This window comes from Pan troglodytes, chromosome 20 (genome assembly GCF_028858775.2).
Source record: "Pan troglodytes isolate AG18354 chromosome 20, NHGRI_mPanTro3-v2.0_pri, whole genome shotgun sequence".
In the NCBI taxonomy this organism is placed as follows: Eukaryota; Metazoa; Chordata; class Mammalia; order Primates; family Hominidae; genus Pan; species Pan troglodytes.
Genome location: NC_072418.2, coordinates 26,287,001 through 26,309,039, shown reverse-complemented (window position 1 = coordinate 26,309,039; position 22,039 = coordinate 26,287,001). Strand labels below are relative to the sequence as shown.

The following is a 22,039-nucleotide window of genomic DNA, read 5'->3' as shown; positions in this document are numbered from 1 at the left end:
GAGACAGATAGTAATACAATAATAGTGGAAAAATGTAACATTCTACTCACAGCATTAGAGAGACCATTGAGATAGAAGAGTTGGCAAATCAAAAAAGTACCCCCAAAACAAAATTATATTAACTACCTTGACCATAGAATAAAACTACAAATCAATAGCAATAAAAATTTCAGAAACTACAAATTTACAAAGAATTTAAACAACATACTCATGAACAGTCACTGTGTAAATGAAATAATTAACATGGATGGCCAGGGGTGGTAACTCACACTTGTAATCCCAACACTTTGGGAGGCTGAGGCAGGTGGATCACCTGAGGTCAGGAGTTTGAGACTAGCCTGGGCAAGATGGCAAAACACTATCTCTACCAAAAATACAAAAAAATAGCTAGATGTGGTGGTGCGCACCTATGTTCCTAGCTACTCAGGAGGCTGAGATAAAAAGATCGCTTGAGCCTGGAAGGTGGAGGTTGCAGTGAGCCAAGACTGTGCCACTACATTCCAGCTTGGGTGACAGAGTAAAACCCATCTCAAAAAGAAAATTAAGATAAAACTTAAAACTTTGTGGGAAAAAAGATGGAAATAGAAACACAGTATAATAAAATCTGTGAGATACAGTAAATATAGTACTAAGAGGGCAGTTTATAGCCTAAATGCCTGCATCAAAAAAGTAGAAAGCTTACATATTAAGGACCTGGCATCGCACTTTGAGGAACTAGAATATTAATAGAAAAACAAATTCCAAGTTAGAAGAAAAACATAACAAAAATCAGAACAGAACCAAATGAAATAAAGAACAAAACAATAAAAATTATCCACAAAATAAAGAGTTGGTTTTTCAAAAAGACAAAATTGATAAATTGCTAGCTAGATTCATCACAAACAGAAGAGAGATCTAAATAAACAAAATCAGAAATGAAAGAATAGACATTACAATGGATACAACAGTAATACAAAAGATCACTAGAAATGATTATAAACAACTAGACACTCACAAACCTGAAAACTTAGAGTAAATAAATTTATGGAAACATACAACCTCCCAAGATAGAGCCAGAAAGAAATAGAGTACATGAAAAAACCAATAATGAGTAGCATGATTGAATCAGTAGTTAAAAATGTCTTGACAAAGAAAAGCTTAGGACTAGAAAAATGCACAGCCAAATTCTACCAAATGTATTTGAATAACAATCCTCTTGAAACTCTTCCCAAAAATGAAATTCTTCCTAAGTCACTCTGAGGTCAGTTTCACCCTGATACCAACATTAGGCAAGGACACAATAAAGAAAACTATTATTGTATTATTATTTATTATATTATTATTAAAAATAGACAAACGGGACTAAAAAGCTTTGGCACAGCAAAAAAAATAATCAACAGGGTAAATAGGCAACCTACAGAATAAATGAACATATTTGCAAACTATGTGCCAAAATGAAACTAACATTCAGAATTTACAAGTAACTCAAACAACTCAAAAATATCATAATAATAAAGAATACCATTGAAAAATGGGCAAATAACATTAGTAAACATTTTTCAATAAAGACATGCAAATAGCCAACACACATATGACAAAAATGCTCAGTCTCAACTATAAATAGAACTACCATTTGATTTAAAAGTCTCATCATTGGGTATCTACTCAAAGAAAAATAGTTTATTATAAGAAAATGATACCTATACTTGAATGTTTATTGCATGCTCACAATAGCAAACCATATATACAAGAAAAGCTTAATATTCAAAATATACAGGAAATTCAAAGCAAAGGCAAGTATAACAATAAAAACCCAACAGAAAAATGGTCAAAAGATTCAAAAAATATTTTGCCAGCAAATATATACACATGACCAATAGGTATATACAAAAAGTGGTCAATATCACCTACCAACAGGCAACCGCAAATGAAAACAATAATGAGCTATCACTTGAGTTAGGATTGCTAATATTAAAAACAGAAAATAGAGAAATAACCTCTGTCATTGATGTTCCTGAGATTTCTGAAACAAATCTTAATATCACCACTGCTCTCATACATTTCAGACATGATGGGAAAACTTAAGAAATAATCTAACATGCAGTTCCTCAAAAATACTCGGAGATATTTTTATATTCCCCCGAAGCAATGGAAGAGCAGGTATATCATGCAGTACCTTATATGCCACAAAGAGGAGTTTAGTTCTCATGGTACCCTCAAAGGAAAATAACTAAACAGGAAGTAGAGTCCTTAGAAATAATTTAAGGGTATGGGACAAAAATGCTCCTACTTGGGAGCTAGAGAAAAAAAAAAAGGCTTTTTAGGAAATCTTTCCACTGAAGCAGAGCATCCCATATCACATTTTAAGGTCTGGCATTCTTTTTGACCTTTGACCCTGTCATCTGTGTTATCGGCTTCATTCATGCTTACCTACCTGAGTATTTGACTACTGTCTCATGTCTCTTCACATTCCAGGGCTCTTTTATTTGCTCAAGGCAGGAGATCAGATCAGGGTTAGAGACAGCAAGGCCTGTTTTGTTAGAAAAAAGTAATATGACTTGCTGGGATTCTCCAGTTAGCAACCTAGTACCATGTTCAGTAGAGAAAATATTATGAAAGCTTCTACATATTTAATTTCAAAATACTGTTTTCTGATAGAACCTTTAGAATATTTAGAACATATTTTACATTTCTGGGTCCGTAGCTCTGCTATCCAATACCACTGAATTTAAAATTGGTCCTGGATATTGGATTTTAATATGTGGGCAACAATATTTATTGCCATTGAATTTCTAGACATGGGGGTGAAACCCCATCTCTACTAAATATACAAAAATTAGCTGGGCGTGGTGGTGCACATTTGTAGTCCTAGCTACTCAGAAGGCTGCGGCAGGAGAATCGCTTGAACCTGGGAGGTGGAGGTTGCAGTGAGCCAAGATCGAGCCACTGCACTCCACCTTGGGAGACAGAGCATGACTCCATTCCCCTCACTTTCCCCCTCAAAAAAAACACCAAAGTATGCAGACAACAAAGAGCATGATGAATGTAATTGTACATCACATTTCAATACTAACACTGAATGGAAATGGCCTAAATGCTCCACTTAAAAGACACAGAACTGCAGAATGGATAAGAACTCACCAACTATCTGCTGTCTTCAGGAGACTCACTTAACATAAGGACTCAAAAGTGTAGAGATGGAAAAAGGCATTTCATGCAAATGGACACCAAAAGAAAACAGGGGTAGCTATTCTTATATCAGACAAAACAAATTTTAAAGAAACAGTGGTTAAAAGAGACAAAGATGGACACTATATAATCGTAAGTGGCCTGATCCAACAGGGAAACATCACAATCCTAAACATATATGCACCTAACACTGGAGATCCAAAATTTATAAAACAATTATTAATAGACCTAAGAAATGAGATAGACATCAATACCATAAGAGGAAGGGACTTCAATACTCCACTGACAGCACTAGACAGATCATTAAGACAGAAAGTAAACAAAGAAACAATGGATTTAACTATACCCTGGAACACATGAACTTAACAGGTATATACAAAACATTTAATCCTACAACCGCAGAACACAAATTCTATTCAACAGCGAATGGAACTTTTTCCAAGATAGATCATATGATAGGCCATAAAACGAGCCTCAATAAATTTAAGAAAATTGAAATTACATCAAGCACTCTCTCAGAGCACAGTGGAATAAAACTGGAAATCAACTCTCAAAGGAACTTTCAAAACCATGCAAATACATGGAAATTAAATAACGTGCTCCTGAATGAGCACTGGGTCAAAAACAAAACCAATATGGAACAATAAAAATTCTTCAAACTGAATGACAATAATGACACAACCAATCAAAACCTCTCAGATACAGGGAAGATGGTAAGAGGAAAGTTCATATCCCTAAATGCCTACATCAAAAAGTCTGAAAGAGCACAAACAGACAATCTAAGGTCCACCTCAAGGAACCAGAGAAACAAGAACAAACCAAACCCAAACCCAGCAGAAAAAAGGAAATAACCATGATCAGAACATAACTAATTGAAATTAAAAGAAAAAAATAAAAAAGGTAAATGAAACAAAGAGCTACTCCCTAGAAAAGATAAATAAAATTGATAGGCCATTAGCAAGATTAACCAAGAAAAGAAGAGAGAAAATCCAAATAACCTCACTGAGAAATGAAACAGGAGATATTATAACTGACACCACTGAAACGCAAAAAATTATTCAAGGCTACTATGAACACCTTTACACACATAAACCAGAAAACCTAGAAGAGATGGATAAATTCCTGGAAAAATACAACCCTCCTAGCTTAAATCAGGAAGAATTAGATACCCTGAACAGACCAATAAAAAAGAGTGAAATTAAAATGGTAATTTAAAAATCACCAAGAAAAAAAGTCCAGGACCAGACAGATTCACAGAATTCTACCAGATATTCAAAGAATTGGTACCAATCCTTTTGACATTGTTCCACAAGATAGGGAAAGAAGGAACCCTCCCTAATTCATTCTGTGAAGCCAGCATCACCCTACTACCAAAACCAGGAAAAGACAAAACCAGAAAAGAAAACTACAGATTAATATCCTTGATAAACATCGATGCTAAAATTCTTAACAAAATACTAGCTAACCAAATCCAACAACATGTCAAAAAGATAATCCACCATAATCAAGTGGGTTGCATACCAGGGATGCAGGGATGGTTTAACACACACACGTCAACAAATGTGATATACCACATAAATAGAATTCAAAACAAAAATCACATGATTATTTCAATAGATGCAGAAAAACCATTTGACAAAATCCAGCATCACTTTATGATTAAAACTCTCAGCAAAGTTGGCATACAGCGGTCACAACTTCATGCAATAAAAGCTATCTATGACAAACCCACAGCCAACATAATAGAGAATGGGGAAAAGTTGAAAGCATTCCCTCTGAGAACAGAAAAAAGAAAGGATGCCCATTCTCAACACTCCACCTCAACATAGTTCTGGAGTCCTACCTAGAGCAATAAGACAAGAAATAAAGGGCATCCAAATCAGTAAACAGGAAGTCAAACTGTACCTGTTTGCTGATGATATGATAATTTACCTTGAAAACCCTGAGGACTCCTCCAGAAAGCTCCTAGAACTGATAAAAGAATTCAGCAGTTTCTGGATACAAGATTAACGTACACAGATCAGTAGTTCTTTTATTTACCAACAGCAACCAAATGGAGAAATAATCAGGAACTCAACCCCTTTTACAATAGCTGAATAAAAATAAAAGACTTAGGAACATATCTAATGAAGGAGTCAAAAGAACTCTACAAGGAAAACTACAAAACACTGCTGAAAGATATCATAGATGACACAAACAAATAGAAACACATCCCATGCTCATGGATGGGTAGAATCAAATTTGTGGAAATGACCATACTGCCTAAAGCAATCTACAAATTCAACAGAATCCCCTTCAGAATACCACCATCATTCTTCACAGAGTTAGAAAAAACGATTCTAAAATTCATATATTACAGCCAACTGATCTTCAACAAAGCAAACAAAAACATAATGTGGGGAAAGGACACCCTTTTCAACAAATGGTGCTGGGATAATTGGCTAGCCACATGTAGGAGAATGAAACTGGATCCTCATTTCTCACCTTATATGAAAATCAACTCAAGATGAACTAAGGACTTAAACCTAAGACCTGAAACTATAAAAATTTTGCAAGATAACCTTGGAAAAACCCTTCTAGGCATTGGCTAGGCAAAAATTTCATGACCAAAAGCAAATGCAGTAAAAACAAAGATAAATAGCTGGGACCTAATTAAACTAAAGAGGTTTTGCATGGCAAATGAAACAGTCGGCAGAGTAAACAGAGAACTCACAGAGTGGGAGAAAATCTTCACAATCTATACATCTGCCAAAGGACTAATATCCAGAATCTACAGTGAACTCAAACGAATCAGTCAGAAAAAAAAAAAATCCCATCAAAAAGTGGGCCAAAGACATGAATAGACAATTCTCAAAAGATATAAAAATGGCTAACAAACATTTAAAAAGTTCAACATCACTAATGATAAGGGAAATGCAAATCAAAACCACAATGCCATACTACCTTATTCCTGCAAGAATGGCCATAATCAAAATATCGAAAAACTGTAGATGTTGGCGTGGATGCAGTGATCAGGCAACACTTCTACACTTCTAGTGGAAATCTAAACTAGTACAGCCGCTATGGAAAAAAGTGGGGAGATTCATTAATGAACTAAAAGTAGAACTACCATTTGATCCAGCAATCTCACCACTGGGTATCTACCCACAGGAAAAGAAGTCATTATTTGAAATATAGACCAATGGAACAGAGAACCCAGAAATAAACCCAAATACTGATTATTTGAAAAAGAAACTTGAACATCCATATTTCTAGCAGCATAATTCACAATTTCGAACTTGTGGAACCAACCAAAATGCCCATCAATCAACAAACAGATAAAGAAACTATGACATATACATATATGTTGGAATACTACTCAGCCACAAAAAGAAATTAACAGCATTTGCAATGACCTGGATGATACTGGAGATTATTATTCTAAGTGAAGTAACTGAGGAATGGAAAACCAAACATCGTATGTTCTTGCTGATATGTGGGAGGTAAGACATGAGGATGCAAAGGCATAAGAATGATAAAATAGACTTTGGAGACTTGGGGGGGAAGAGTGGGAAGGGGAAGGGATAAAAGACAACATATATGGTGCAGTATATACTGCTCAGGTGATGGGCCCATCAGGGTCTCACAAATCACCACTAAAGAACTTACTTATCTAACCAAACACCACCTGTACCCCAATAAATGGAACAATGAAATTTAAAAAAAAAATCATTCTTATACTTACAGACCAGCTCACATAATGAATATTTCATAAACTATTACACACAGGCCAGGCACGGTGGCTCACACCTGTAATCCCAGCATTTTGGGAGGCTGATGTGGGTGGATCACCTTAGGTCAGAAGTTTGAGACCAGCCTGACCAACATAGCGAAACCCTGTCTCTACTAAAAATACAAAAATTAGCTGGGCTAGTGGCGGGCATCTGTAATCCCAGCTACTTGGGAGGCTGAGGCAGGGGAACTGCTTGAACCTGAAAGGCAGAGATTGCAATGAGCCAACATCACACCATTGCACTCCAGTCTGGGCAACAGAGCAAGACTCCAGCTCAAAAAAAAAAAAAGGAAAAAAAAAGAAAAAAAAAACTATTAAACAAACGAACAAAAAAATTATGGTTCTAACATGAGTAACAGTCAAGTTAAAACAGAGAATTTGCATGGGGAGATTCTGAAGCATAAGCCAAAAGGTTATACAGTAATAAATTTAATACAAAGTAGAGAGGATAGATTTACTTTCAGTATTTTTGAGAATTTTTGTTTTTTTCTAGTAAATTAGACACCTTCTTAAAATGATTTATTTTGTTCCAATATTACTTTTTTTTGGCTAAAAATAGTTTCAAACTTACACTAACACAAACACACTCCATAATTTATTTACATCTAAGATTTATCTTTAGACTAATAGATCTGTATATTTAATTCCATGTAAATCAATACTAAGAGTCCATATGTGCTTGCAGCCAGAGGCCACATGTTCAAAGAAAAATATATTAAAATTTTAAAAAATATTTATTCAGGATTCAGAAATGTATGGATTTTACTTATGTTTGTATATAATTTTCATTATGACCATAAAAATGACCCTGTAGTCAATAACAATTTAATTGTACATTTAAAAATAACTAAAACTGAAGAACTGAATTGCTTGTAATATAAAGAATAAATGCTAGAGGTAATGGATATCTCATTTCCTCTAATGTGATTATTATATATCACATGCCTGTATCAAAATATGCCATATATGGCATAAGCATATACACATATTACATATCCACAAAAATTAAGAAAAATAAATTTAAATGTAAAAATAAGAATAAAATTTAACCTATAGGAACAACATTCTTTAACTTATTGGCAATTTAAAGCCACTGGCAAAAAGATTACTAGAGATGTCAGTCCATTATCTTACCAAATAGTGTATTGTTACCATCTTTTACCTACACCATTGAGTAAGGTGGAATAGGTTAAAGTTAGTGGCATAACGCTTCAATGAATTCATGATAGTACTTAACATGTTAAAAATGCTGAATTGAAAAGTTAAGTTCACACAGAATTTAAAAATATACTGTGAATTTTATTAATTTTATTAATTAAATAAAAATAATTTAAAAATTATTCCATAAAAGTACAGTAACATAATACTAACTTAATGTTAACTAAAGAATGTTTTTCTTTCATGATAATGCATAAAAATATTACTCTGAACACCTACCTCATGCATCACTCAACATTATAAGTTAACCCAAAGAGCCTCTCTACTTAAATTTTCATCATGTATCTTACATTTTAATGTCCTTACCTTTCCATAGAAAAAGTCATAAAGGCCTACCTAATAAAAAATAATCTCTCATATCTTTAATGCAGCTACAATTAGTCACATGTTTTCACATGTGAATACACCAGGAATGATGAAACAGCATGAAGTAATTTAAGAGTTTAACTCCATTATTCGCTTTTTTAAAATTCTGTATTTTCAAAAAAAAGTTATACTTTGATTGTAATTATAACTCTCCAAAAAATATTCTTCTTTTAAAGTTATATACAAATAATGTTTACACAAACTTTAGTTTGTATTAATTCCTATACTCAGCACTGATTTAGTGTAATGTCTAAAGTTTGAGTGCCCTAGATATTTCTACTGTGAACTATTCCCTGATATTTACATAGACTTAATTTTGGATTGAACATCTTTCATATTTAATGCATCTGAAAAAATATATTTTAGTATGAACCCTTTGGTGTTTCATAATTTGTAGTTTTTGAAAAAATGTTTTTCCAAATTCATTACATTTGCAGGGTTTTCTTCAATATAAACTCCCTGATGTTGAACAAAATTTTAATAACTGCCTCAGGGTTTTCCTCTAGGACAAAATGTGTACAATAAGATCTGTGAGACAAGTAAATGTATTACAACTCTCTTCATATTTGTAATGCTTTTTCAAAATAAATACGCTTCTGCACTTTAAAGGCATATTTTCTGATCTTTTGATGGTAATTAGATTTTTAATGCTTTTATTCAGTATGAACTCTGATATTGAGTAAGATGTGAGCAGGTATTAATGGCTTTTTTACTTTGTCTATATTTATACATTTGTTCTCAAATATAAATGCTTACCGGTGCAATAAGCTGTGAGCATTGGTTAGAAGCTTGGCCATATTGTCCACATTGGTAGTTTTTTCCAGTATAAATGATCTTACATACAATGAAGTGTAACAATCATTTAAAGGCTTTGTCACATTCTTCACATTTCTAGGATTTGTCAGCAGCATGATTTTGTTTAGAAAAGTTTGAGATGCTGTCAAAGGCACTGGGCACATCTTTCAGATTTGTAGAGTTTCTCTTCAGTATGAATAATCTTGTATCTGTTAAGAATTGAGGACTTTTTTAGGCTTTCCATATTATTCACACTTGTAAGATTTCTCTCCAATATTAGTTATCTTATCTGTAGTAAGATGTGAGGACTGGTTAAAGGCTTTGCCAATTTTTTCCCGTTTGTAGGGTTGCTGTCCAGCATGAATTTTCTTATGTCTAGTTAGGGCTGAGGACCAGAAAAACACTTTGCCACATTCTTCACATTTGTAGAGTTTTACTCCAGTATGAATTACCTTATGTTTCATAGAAGTTGAAGACAGGTTAAAAGATTTCCCACATTCCATGGGAAACCTGCCCCTGTGATTCAGTTACCTCCCACTGGGTCTCTCCCCACAACATGTGGGGATTCAAGATGAGATTTGGGTGGGGTTACAGCCAAACTGTATCACCAGCCTTGCCCCTGGGCAGAAGCAGTGCAGTCTGCCTGGCTGGATTCAAATGATTCTAAGACTTCTATAGTCTATGCCTCCAGATCTCTCCCTCACCCATGCTATGGTGTCTGAAATTCCACCATTAGAGAGTCATTTCTTGGGCTCTGTTAAAGGGACCAGGCTCTTTTTAAAGCAAATGCCCCTAAGCAGCTGGCTCTGGCTTTGATTTATCAGGTGTCTTCTCTTCCCTGCCAGAAGGAAGGAAGCTAAGGTGCATCTGGGCGTACTGTGTGCCCAGGCACTGTGCCAGATGCTTTGGATACTTGGAGTCATTGAATTCTGGTAGTAACTCTGTGAGAGAGGGAGTCTTTTCCCCACATTGCAGAAGAAGGAAAAAGGGCTCAGAGAGATCAAGAAATATCCCTGAGATCACATGGCTCCTATCCAAATCCGGTGTGTCTGATTCCTTAGCCTTTGGGGGTCCGGAGGCTGCTGAACAAGAAAGGAGGTGGAGGAGAGAAAGCCGCAGGAATACCACTGTACACCCTTCTTGATTCTAGAAAGACTGTATGAAAATTCTGAACAGTGAACAGAATAAACAATAAAGGTGCAATGGAAAAAAAAAAAGATTTCCCACATTCTTCAGACTTGCAGGGTTTCTTTCCAGTTTGAATTCTCTTATGGTTACTCAGGATTGAAGACTGCTTAAAGGCTTTGCCACATTTTTCACATTTGTAGGGTTTCTCTTCAGTACGAATTATTTTATGTTTAGTAACAGTTGAGGAACATTTAAAGGCTTTGCCACATTCCTCACATTTGTAAGGTTTCTCTCCAGTGTGCATCCTCTTATGTCTACTTAGGGGTGTGGACCATATGCTTTGCCACATTTTTCACATTTGTAGGGTTTATTTCCAGTATGAATTATCTTATGTGTAGTAAGATTTGAGAATGATTAAAAGCTTTCCCACATTCTTCACACTTGTAAGGTTTCTCTCCAGTGTGAATTATCTAATGTTTAGTAAGATTTGAGGATTAAAAGCTTTTTCACATTCTTCACATTTATAGGGTTTCTCTCCAGTTTGCATCCTCTTATGTTTAGCGTTGAGGACTATATAAATGCTTTGCCACGTTCTTTACCCTTTTTAAGGTTTCTCTCAAGTATGAATCCTCTTATGCTTAAAAAGGGTTGAGGACCAGATAAATGATTTGCCACACTCGTCACACTTGTAAGGTTTCTCTCCAGTATGAATTATCTTATGCGTACTAAGATTTGAGGATCGATTAAATGCTTTTCCACATTCTTCACACTTGTAAGGTTTCTCTCCAGTATGAATTATCTTATGTGTACTAAGATTTGAGGATTGATTAAAAGCTTTGCCACATTCTTCACATTTGTAGGGTTTCTCTCCAGTGTGAATCCTCTTATGTTTAGATAGGGTCGAGGACAATATAAATGCTTTGCCACATTCTTCACATTTGTAGGGTTTCTCTCCAGTATGAATTATCTTATGTGCAGTAAGGGTTGAGGACTGGCTAAAAGCTTTGCCACATTCTTCACATTTGTAGGGTTTCTCTCCAGTGTGCATCCTCTTATGTATAGTTAGGGCTGAGGATCGGCTAAATGCTTTACCACATTCTTCACATTTGTAGGGTTTCTCTCTAGTATGAATTTTCTTATGTTCAGTAAGGTTTGAGGACCATATAAATGCTTTGCCGCATTCTTCACACTTGTAAGGTTTCTCTCCAGTATGAATTATCTTATGTTTAGTAAGATTTGAGGATCGAAGAAAAGCTTTGCCACATTCTTCACATTTGTAGGGTTTCTCTCCAGTGTGAATCCTCTTATGTTTAGTTAGGGTTGAGGGCCATATAAATGCTTTGCCACATTCTTCACATTTGTAGGGTTTCTCTCCAGTATGAATTATCCTATGTGTAGTAAGGTGTCCGAATTGGCTAAAAGCTTTGGCACATTCTTCACATTTGTAGGGTTTCTCTCCAGTGTGCAGCCTCTTATGTCTAGTTAGGGTTGAGGACCATACAAATGCTTTGCCACATTCTTCACATTTGTAGGGTTTCTCTCCAATGTGCATCCTTTTATGTATGGTTAGTGCTGAGGGTTGGCTAAATGCTTTGCCACATTCTTCACATTTGCAGGGTTTCTCTCCAGTGTGTATCCTCTTATGTATGGTTAGCGTTGAGGATTGGCTAAATGCTTTGCCACATTCTTCACACTTGTAAGGCTTCTCTCCAGTATGAGTTACTTTATGTGTAGTATAATTTGAGGATTGATTAAAAGCTTTGCCATATTCTTCACATTTGTAGGGCTTTTCTTCAGTATGAGTTTTCTTATGATTAGTAAGGGTTGAGGACCAATTAAAGGTTTTTCCACATTCTTTACATTTGTAGGACTTCTCTGTAGTATATATGCTTTTATGCTGGGTTTTGTGTGAAAACATGCAAAATGATTTGACACAATTTTTACATTTGAAAGGTTTCTTTCTATTATGTCTTATCTTATATCTGTTTAAATTTATAAATTTATAAAAGACTTTCAAATATTTACCACATTGAGATGCTTTGCCCTGGGTAGTTGTGAAATACTGGTTAAGTCCATTATAACCTTCTTTGTGTACCTTACACTCATCCACACTTTTACAACCTTTTCTTAACTGTAAATTCTCATATCCACATTTTTCAAATCTTCTTAGTATTACTTTTTGAAAAGATTCTTCCAAGCCCTGCTCTGGCCAAATGTCTTGAGAAAAATGAGGACATATACCTAAAAAAAAATTAAAATAATTTACTCCACTTACTATACTGACATAAATATAGTTTAAAAATCTTACCTATAAAATTATACAACCCACATAAACAAGATGGTTTTGCAAAATACCACAGACCCTAATTCTTTCATAGACATTTAAATGTAACAAAAACTTACAAACCAAAATACATCTGTGGGAAATTTATAAATCAGTTAACTGTGTGCAGTGTTCCAGAAGAGCACAATGCAAAAAACCACATAGAAGAAAAAGAAAAGTCTAAATTTACCCAACACAGATTTTCCTGCTTCCCACTATAACATAGTGCCTTTAGAAGTAAATTGCAAACTCTTGATTTCTGTTTTAAAAGAAAGGTAAAATACTGGCACATTCATTATCATTTCTGGCTTTTAGGGGCTTTTTTCTGACACTGTTTTCTGTCTCTCATGACATAAAGTGCTGACAGAAATGGTGGTATACTTTGGAATGAGAGTTTGAGTCTGCTGAGACCAAAGAGAAATGTTCCAGCAGCCACCAGACTGCAGTACCACAGAAAAGGAACAGGTGTAGCAAGTGATTACTGACTCCTACAAAGTAATATGAATAAACTCTCTTAACTAAAAACTGAACACAAAATTTCAGACAATACAGGTCCTAAGAATATGTTTGAAAAACTGCCATAATGATGAGCCAAGACAATTGTTTTCAGACTATGCCAGGACAAAGCCACATTATAAAAATTTTGACAGGTAGATTTTTTTAATGTAAAAAACTGAAAGCTTATAATATATACAAAATATGGCAGTATCATCCCACCAAAAATATCATAAAATTTTATGAAAGAAAACATAAAAAATAAGATTTATACATTAATTTTAAGAATTGGTAATAAATTGAATAATACTGATTAAAACAGGAACAGAGACAAGTATGGAAAATCACAAAAATGAGGACGAGAACAAAAATATTTAACATTTCATAAAAACAGAAACTGTGGAGGTAAAAAATACAAAAGGAAACTAACAGATCCTAAAAGTTAGAAAAAATGATGTAAAAATAAAGAAGCTCAGTTTTGGCTGGGGGGCGGTGGCTCATGCCTGTAATCCCGGCACTTTGGGAGGCTGAGGCAGGTGGATCATGAGGTCAGGAGATCAAGACCATCCTGGCTAACAGGGTGAAACCCCATCTCTACTAAAACAATACAAAAAATTAGCTGGGCATGGTGGCAGGTGCCTGCAGCCCCAGCTACTCAGAAGGCTGAAGCACTAAAATTGCTTGAACCTGGAAGGTGGAGGTTGCAGTGAGCTGAGATCACGCCACTGCACTCCAGTGAGGGTGACAGAATAAGACTCCATCTCAATAAAGAAAAAAAGAAGGAAAAATTGGTAGCTGTTTAATATGTGTTAAGATTTAGCTTTGCAAGATAGAAACATTTTAGCAATATGTTGCATTACAATGTCAAGATAATTAATATGACTAAACTGAATATTTAAAAATATTTTGTGGTAAATTTTGTCGTGTTTTTTGGACAAGCAAAAATAAACAATAATACCTAAAAGAGATAAATAATTATGATTGTTTTAAATTATATTCAAATCCAAAAATGTTTCTACCACATAAAAATTACATAGACTCACAAATAAATAGGATGTTGAAATTACAAGAATTTTATGACTTCCCATCTACACAGGATTAGAAAACCATTCACAACAAACTTACACAACAAATATACACGTTATTAAAAAAATACAAGGATAACATTTATACAGGCAAACAAACATACAGATAATTCTATCAGAAAAAGACATATGGATAATTCATATATGATTTTGCTCCACAATGTCTTAAATTATATAAAGTTAAAATACTGGCATGCACAATTATAATATATACTAAAAAATCAAAACACAATTAATGGATGTGTGGTAGCATACCCTAAAATATATAACATAAAAATATAAACTTCCAAAACAAAATTAAAACATGGAATGTAAAAGTGATCGGATACCATCAACTAGATCAATATATTCATTAAGAAAATCTCAGAAGAAGAATATGGGAAAAAAATAACATAGAGATTACTTGAAGATAAAAATTCCCAAATTTTGATGTAATAAAAGGAAAAAATATTTCTAACCAATAATATTTGATTTAAATGTATTTCTCTTTAAAAAGATGAAAATTTAAAAATCCAAAATAAAAGGTAAGGGTGTTCATCACCAGTAGCACAGTTCTACCAAAAAAAATGGTACATGGTGGCCAGGCACCGTGGCTCATGCCTCTAATTTTACAGTTTTAGGAAGCCAAGGCTATCAGAACACTAGAGGCCAGGAGTTTCAGGTCAGCCTGAGTAATACAGTGAGACTCTACATATTATAAGAACTGCTATAATGAGTCCATTTTGTTTAAAAATACTACTGGACAGCATCATAAAACCATATATAAAATAAAGCTCTCTATTAAATGTAAATATACAAATATAGAAATTTTTACTATTATAATGATGATGCATATAACTCTTAAAGCTATTCTGTAGAATATTTAAAACAATAAAAACCTGCATAAATATGTTAATACACAATATAAAATAATTTTAACATTAATAAACTGAAAAATATAGAGGTATAATCTTTATATTCAACTGAAGTTGTCATGAGATATAAATATATTGTTTTAATTTTAAGATGTCTCATGTAAACTCCATTTTTTAAGATGATATGGTTCGGCCATGTCCCAACCCAAGACTCATCTTTAATTCCCACATGTTGTGGGAGGGACGTGGTGGAAGGTAATTGAATCATGGGGGCAGGTCTTTTCTGTGCTGGTCTCATGATAGTGAATAAGTCTCATGAAATCTGAAGGCTTTATAAGGCAGAGTTTTCCTGCACAAGTTCCCCCTCTTGTCTGCCACCATGTGAGACATGCCTTTCACCTTCCACCATGATTGTGAGGTCTCTCCAGTCACACACAACTGTAAGTCCAATAAACCTCTTTCTTTTCTAAATTGCCCAGTCTCAGGTATGTCTTCATTAGCAGCATAAAAACAGACTGATACACAAGATGATTATGAAGATAATATTTATAGAAACTATGCAAAACAAGATATAAAAAATAATTGAAGCACATCACTACACAATTAAAATGAAATTTAAGGCAATAAACTAACATATAAAAAATACCACTGAGGAACACATAAAACAATCACAATAAAAGTAGTAACTTCATTTTTAATAAATAATTTTAAATATAAATTAAACTACTTAATAGAAAAAAATATAATCTCAGGACTTTGAGAGGTTAAGATGGGCTGATCACTGGATCTCAGAAGTTTGAGACCAGCCTTGGCAATGCGGCAAAACTCTGTCTCAACCATAAATACAAAAAAAAACTAGCTAGGTGTGATGCTACACACTTGTAACCCAGCTACCTGAGAGGCTGAAATGACAGAATCTTCTGAGTTTGAGAAACTGAGGCTGCTGTGAGCCATGATCACAACACTGCAAACCAGCCTGGTTGACAGAGTGAGACCTATCTCAAAAATAAATGAATAAACAAGTAAATAAATGAAATTATAAAAAGAAAAAATAAAATGCTTTAGTGGCTTAAGAAAAAGCAAACCATATGCTACCTACAAGGGACTCATTTTAGCATTGAGTCAAATAGGCTGAAAATTACATAGTGCAAAAACCTGTATTTTATGAAAATAGTAACTACACTTGGGTTTTAGACATAATATATTTTAAGTCAAGTGCTAACGTGAGACAAACATTGGTAGTATATATTGGTAAAATGGGTTGACATTACCACAAATTTATAACTACTATATCTATCTATCTATCTATCTATCTGTATGTGTATGTACAACATCGGGGCTCCAAAATATATAAAGCAAATATTGACAAAAGTAAAGCAAGAAATACATAGCAACATAATAATTGTAGACATCAAGACCCCATTTTCCGTAATAGAAAATTCACATTAAACAAAAAATAAGAAAACAGAAAACCTAGACAACATTATAGACTGTATCAATTATTTTGCATATAGGTGAATACTGGAGAGTGGATAACTTATAAAGAAATAATATTTATTTGGCTCACAATTTAGCAGACTGTAGAAAGTGTGCCAGCATCTGCTTCTGGTGAGAGTGTCACCAAGCTTACAGTCATGGTTGAAGGCGAAGAGTAAATGCACATATTACATGATGAGAGACAGAGCAAGTATGAGGCGAAGAGTAACTGCACATATTACATGATGAGAGACAGAGCAAGTATGAGGCGAAGGAGCCAGGTTCTTCTAATAAACCTGCTTTCATTTGAATTAATGGAATGTAAACATTTTTATTACTGAGAGGATGGTGCCAAGCTATCTATGAGGACTTTGCCCCCATGACCCAAACACCTCCCACCAGGTCTCACATCCAACATTAAAAATTGCATTTAATCATAAGGTTTGGAGGACATGAACATCAAAACCATATTATAGACCAACTAGGTTTAACAGATGAGTACAGAACTTTCCAGTCGAAAGCAAGAAAATACACAATATTCTTATTTGCAGCTGGTGTATTCTGTTAGGACACATACTAAGTTTTATCAAATTTAAGAATGCCAGCTGGGTGGTGTAGCTCATGCCTATAATCCCAACACTTAGAGAGACCAAGGTGGGAGGATCACTTGGAGTTAAAAGTTTGAGGCCGGCCTGGGCAACTCTATCCCTACAAATAATCAAAGAATTATTCAGACATGGTACTTTATGTTTGTAGTCCCAACTACTGGAGACACTGAGGTGGAAAGATCACTTGAGCCCAGTAGGTTGAGGCTGCAGTGAGCCAAAATCATGCCAGTACACTCCAGCCTGCGTGACAGAGTTAAGATCCTGTATCCAAACAAAAACCACAACAAACACAACAATAACAAATAAATTTAAGAAGACCAAAATTACACACTTTGTGTTGTCTGACCAAAACTGAATTAAACTAGAAATTAAAAGTAAAACTGAACAATATAAAAATATATAAAAATAAAACATACTTTTCAACATATTTTTGCTCAGGAATAAAAAAACATTAATTTTTCAAAATGTCAATACAACCTACAGTGGTAGACATATTTAATATAATTTTTATGGCCGGGTGAGGTGGCTCACACCTGTAATCCTAGCACTTTGGGAGGCTGAGGCGGGTGGATTCCCTGAACTCAGGAATTCTAAACCAGCCTGGGCAACACAGTGAAACCCCGTCTCTACTAAAAATACAAAAAAATTTAGCTGGGCGTGTAATCCCAGCTACTCTGGAAGTTGAGACAGGAGAATTGCTTGAACCTGGGAGGCGGAGGTTGCAGTGAGCTGAGATAGTGCCACTGCACTCCAGCCTGGGCGACAGAGCAAGACTCCATCTCAAAAAATAATAATTTTTATATAAATCCAAATAGGGGTTTTTTAAGGAAACATTGTTTAAAATGTTAAAATTTTACTATGAACTATAGACAAACACCCATGAAAAACAACAGAGACATTATATTTTCTGATTTTGAAACACATTAAAAGCAACAATAACGAAAACAATTTGGTACTGACACAAAGACAGATAAAGAGATGAAAGAACAGAATAGAGAGCCCAGAAATGAACCCTTCTGTGTAAGGCCAAATAATCTCCCACAAAATTAACATGAGCACACAGTAGAAAAAAGATAATCTTTTCAAAAAATTATGTTGAAAGCTGAACATCCATAACGATAAAATGAAGTTCGATTATTTCTCTGTACCATATGTGAAAAATCTTTTCATTAGACATAGGAAGATAACTTTTTTTTTTTTTTTTTTTTTTTTTGGAGACAGAGTCTTGCTCTGTTGCCCAGGCTGAAGTGCAGCCCAGGTGGAGTGCAGTGGCATGGTGTCGGCTCACTACAACCTCCGCCTCCTGGGTTCAAGTGATTCTCCCACCTCAACCTCCTGAGTTGCTGGGATTAACATGCACGCCATCACGCTCAGCTAATTTTTTTGTATTTTTAGTAGAGACGGGGTTTCACCATGTTGGCCAGGATTGTCTTGAACTCCTGTCCTTATGATCCGCCCACCTCAGCCTCTCAAAGCGCTGGGATTACAGGCATGAGCCACCGCACCCGACCGGATAACTTCTTAATCTCTTTAAAATATATAGGGAAAACACATCAGTCTTGGGGCCATTTTCTTAGATATAAAATTAAATGCATGAGCACCAAAGAAAAAAACAAAAAATTTAACTACACTACACTTCAACATTTCTGCACATATAAATATTTAAAAGATGGATAATGCATTCTAGAAAATGGGTGAAAATATTTACAAATTACATGTGATAGGAGTCAATATTCAAAAACTATAAACTTTTTAAACCAAACAATAGCCGGGTGTGGTGGCTCACACCTGTAATTGCAGCACACTGAAAGGCAGAGGCAGGTGGATCACGAGGACAGGTGTTCCAGACCATCCTGACCAACATGGTGAAACTCTGTCTCTACTAAAAATACAAAAATGAGCCAGGCATGGTGGCACACGCCTGTTATTTCAGCTACTCACAAGGCTGAGGCGGGAGAATCGCTTGAACCCAGGAGGCGGAGGTTGCAGGGAGCCAAGATCTCACCATTGCACTTCAGCCTGGGCGACAGAGCAAGACTTCATCTCCCAAAAAAAAAAAAAAAAGAAAAGAAAAACTGAACAATAAAATTGAATAACTTTATTTAGAAATAGACAAATTGAAATAAATTTTCATCAAAAATTTGAAAGGACACTCAAAACTAATTTGTAGAGAAATGCCTAAAAGTCATAATAAAAAACAAAATCCCCTCACACTCATTTAAATGGCCACTATAAATTTTTTGAAAACACCAAATCTGTTGATGACGCAATAAAAATAAAACCCTTGGCCGGGCGTGGTGGCTCAAGCCTGTAATCCCAGCACTTTGGGAGGCAGAGGTGGGCGAATCCCAACGTCAGGAGTTTGAGACCAGCCTGACCAACATGGTGAAATCCCGTCTCTACTAAAAATACAAAAGTTAGTTGGGTTGATTGTCGGTGGAAAATAAAGATGTACCAATTATTTTATAATGTTATAAATGTACTTCAAATAATATAAATTGTTAAAGTGATTCCATTTATGAATCTATATCTAAAATATATAACATAGGAACTTGAAGACATATTTGATACAATGGAATATTATTCAGCCTTGAAAAAAAATCGTCACATTTGAAGATACACTTTGAGAATATTATGCCAACTGAAATAAACCAGTAAAGAAATGATCGATGTTACGATTTCACTTATATGAGATATATAAGACAATTACACTTGTAAAAACAGAAAGTGGAAAAGTGCTTCTCAAGGGCTAAAGAGAGCATAAAATGGGTAAATGTTATTTAATGGATATTGAGTTTTAGTTTTACAAGATGTAAAATTTCAAGAAGTCTTTTGCATAACAATGTGAATATACATGATATGCCTGAAATATACACCTTTTTTTTTTTTTAAGACAAGGTCTCAATCTGTCACCCAAGTTTGAGTACAATGGGACAATTATGGCTCACTGCAGCCTCACACTCCCAGTGTCAAGTAATCCTGACCCTCAAACTCTCAAGTAGCCGGGACCACAGGTGCACACCACCATGCCTTGCTATTTCTTAGAAAAAAAAATATTTGTAGAGAGGGTGTCTCCATATTTTACCCAGGTTGGTCTCAATCTTTTGGGCTCAAGCAATCCTCCTGTCCTGGCCTCTCAAAATCCTGGTTTTACAGAAGGGATCCACCACATTGCCTCGCCCTGACATGTATATTTAAATGGATTTAAGAAGGTAAATTATATGTTTTTTTAAAACAATTTTTTTTAAAAAACTGGAGACAATACAGGATTATGAATCTTTTTTAAAAATTACCTTCAAATCACAAAAGAATTATCTCACAGAAAGAAAATATATATTCATCATTAAATACATGGTGAAAATAAGACTATTTCCAAGGCTACTAACTTAGACAAGATAAAACCAACATTGAAAATGAGCTAAGAGGCCAGGCAAGGCAGCTCACGCCTATAATCCCAGCACTTTCAGAGGCCAAGGTGGGCATTTCAACTAAGGTCAGGAGTTTGAGACCAGCCTGACCAACATGGAGAAATACCATTTCTACTAAAAAAAAAAAAAAAAAAATACAAAATTAGCCAGGTGTGGTGGCACGTGCCTGTAATCCCAGCTACTCAGGAGGCTGAGGCAGGAGAATTACTTGAACCCGGGAGACAGGGGTTGCAGTGAGTCAAGATCGTGCATTACACTTCAGTCTCGGCAACAAGAGTAAAACTTCCTCTCAAAGAAAAAAAAAAAGAGCTAAGAAAGAATATATACAAGGTATAACCACAATTGGGGTCATATTTGTAGATATAAACACACACACACACATATATAATTTGATTGTGATAGACATGGCTCATTTATCTTTTAATTAAACTCCACATTAACTTAAAGTATACAAAACATAATATAAAAAACCAATAGGCACAATAAACTGATGTTAGGAAACTTACACTACAAAAAAACACTAATATAAAACTGCAACACAATAACAGAAATGTTTACTCATTACAACTAGTTGGCAACATTTATGTACATTAACAAATAATTTGTCTAGATAACTGTAATGTTTGACTGTAACTGTGCATTCATGGAAGGCAGGCATTTTAAATTACTGGCATCTGTAATCCCAGCACTTTGGGAGGCCGAGGCGGGCAGATCACGAGATCAGGAGATCGAGAGCACGGTGAAACCCTGTTTCTACTAAAAATACAAAAAATTAGCCAAGCACGGTGTCGGCACCTATAGACCCAGCTACTCAGGAGGCTGAAGCAGGAAAATGGCGTGAACCTGGGAGGCGGAGGTTGCAGTGAGCCAAGATCACGCCACTGCACTCCAGCCTGGGTGACAGAGCGAGACTCCATCTCAAAAAAAAAAAAAAAAAAAATTACTGGCATCTATTGTATGGCAATAAAATTTCAGAGAAAATGCAGTACAATCATAAATAGGAGATGCTAATGAGAAACTTTTAATAGATAAGCATTTAAAAGAAATTCATGCCAATTTTTATGTTTTAAATATATGCTATTTTTACACAAAATAAAACTACTGTAATCCAAGTTTAGAAGCAAATAGCCTTACATTGCTAAATTATATATATATTTAGCAGAATATGGTTTGAGCCTCATATATGAAACAAATATTTGGGGAATAAATTATGTTATTTAGTTATAGGCTGACAAAAGTGGTTGAAAATTCTGTAAATCCTTCTTGCCTGCCTGCGTATTATCTAATTTAATTCAGGAACAACATGTAAATTCTAGTATATTG

The 22,039-nt window shown here is 34.9% G+C and overlaps 1 protein-coding gene across 3 annotated transcripts in view; it reads right to left on the bottom strand.

The window, feature by feature from the left end:
• Positions 1-1,290: 1,290 nt before the first annotated feature.
• LOC455907 (zinc finger protein 726) overlaps positions 1,291-22,039 on the bottom strand; it is a 29,579-nt gene continuing 8,830 nt past the window's right edge. The window contains exon 4 of one of the 3 annotated variants that reach the window (XM_024351417.3): positions 1,291-2,509. In XM_024351417.3, coding sequence (XP_024207185.1) covers positions 2,406-2,509 — 104 coding nt within the window. In that variant the 3' untranslated portion in view covers positions 1,291-2,405. Of the gene's footprint in view, positions 2,510-8,630; positions 12,689-19,851; positions 21,634-22,039 lie in introns of those variants that run through there. The other 2 variants (XM_016935581.4, XM_024351418.3) reach the window with 2 other exon arrangements.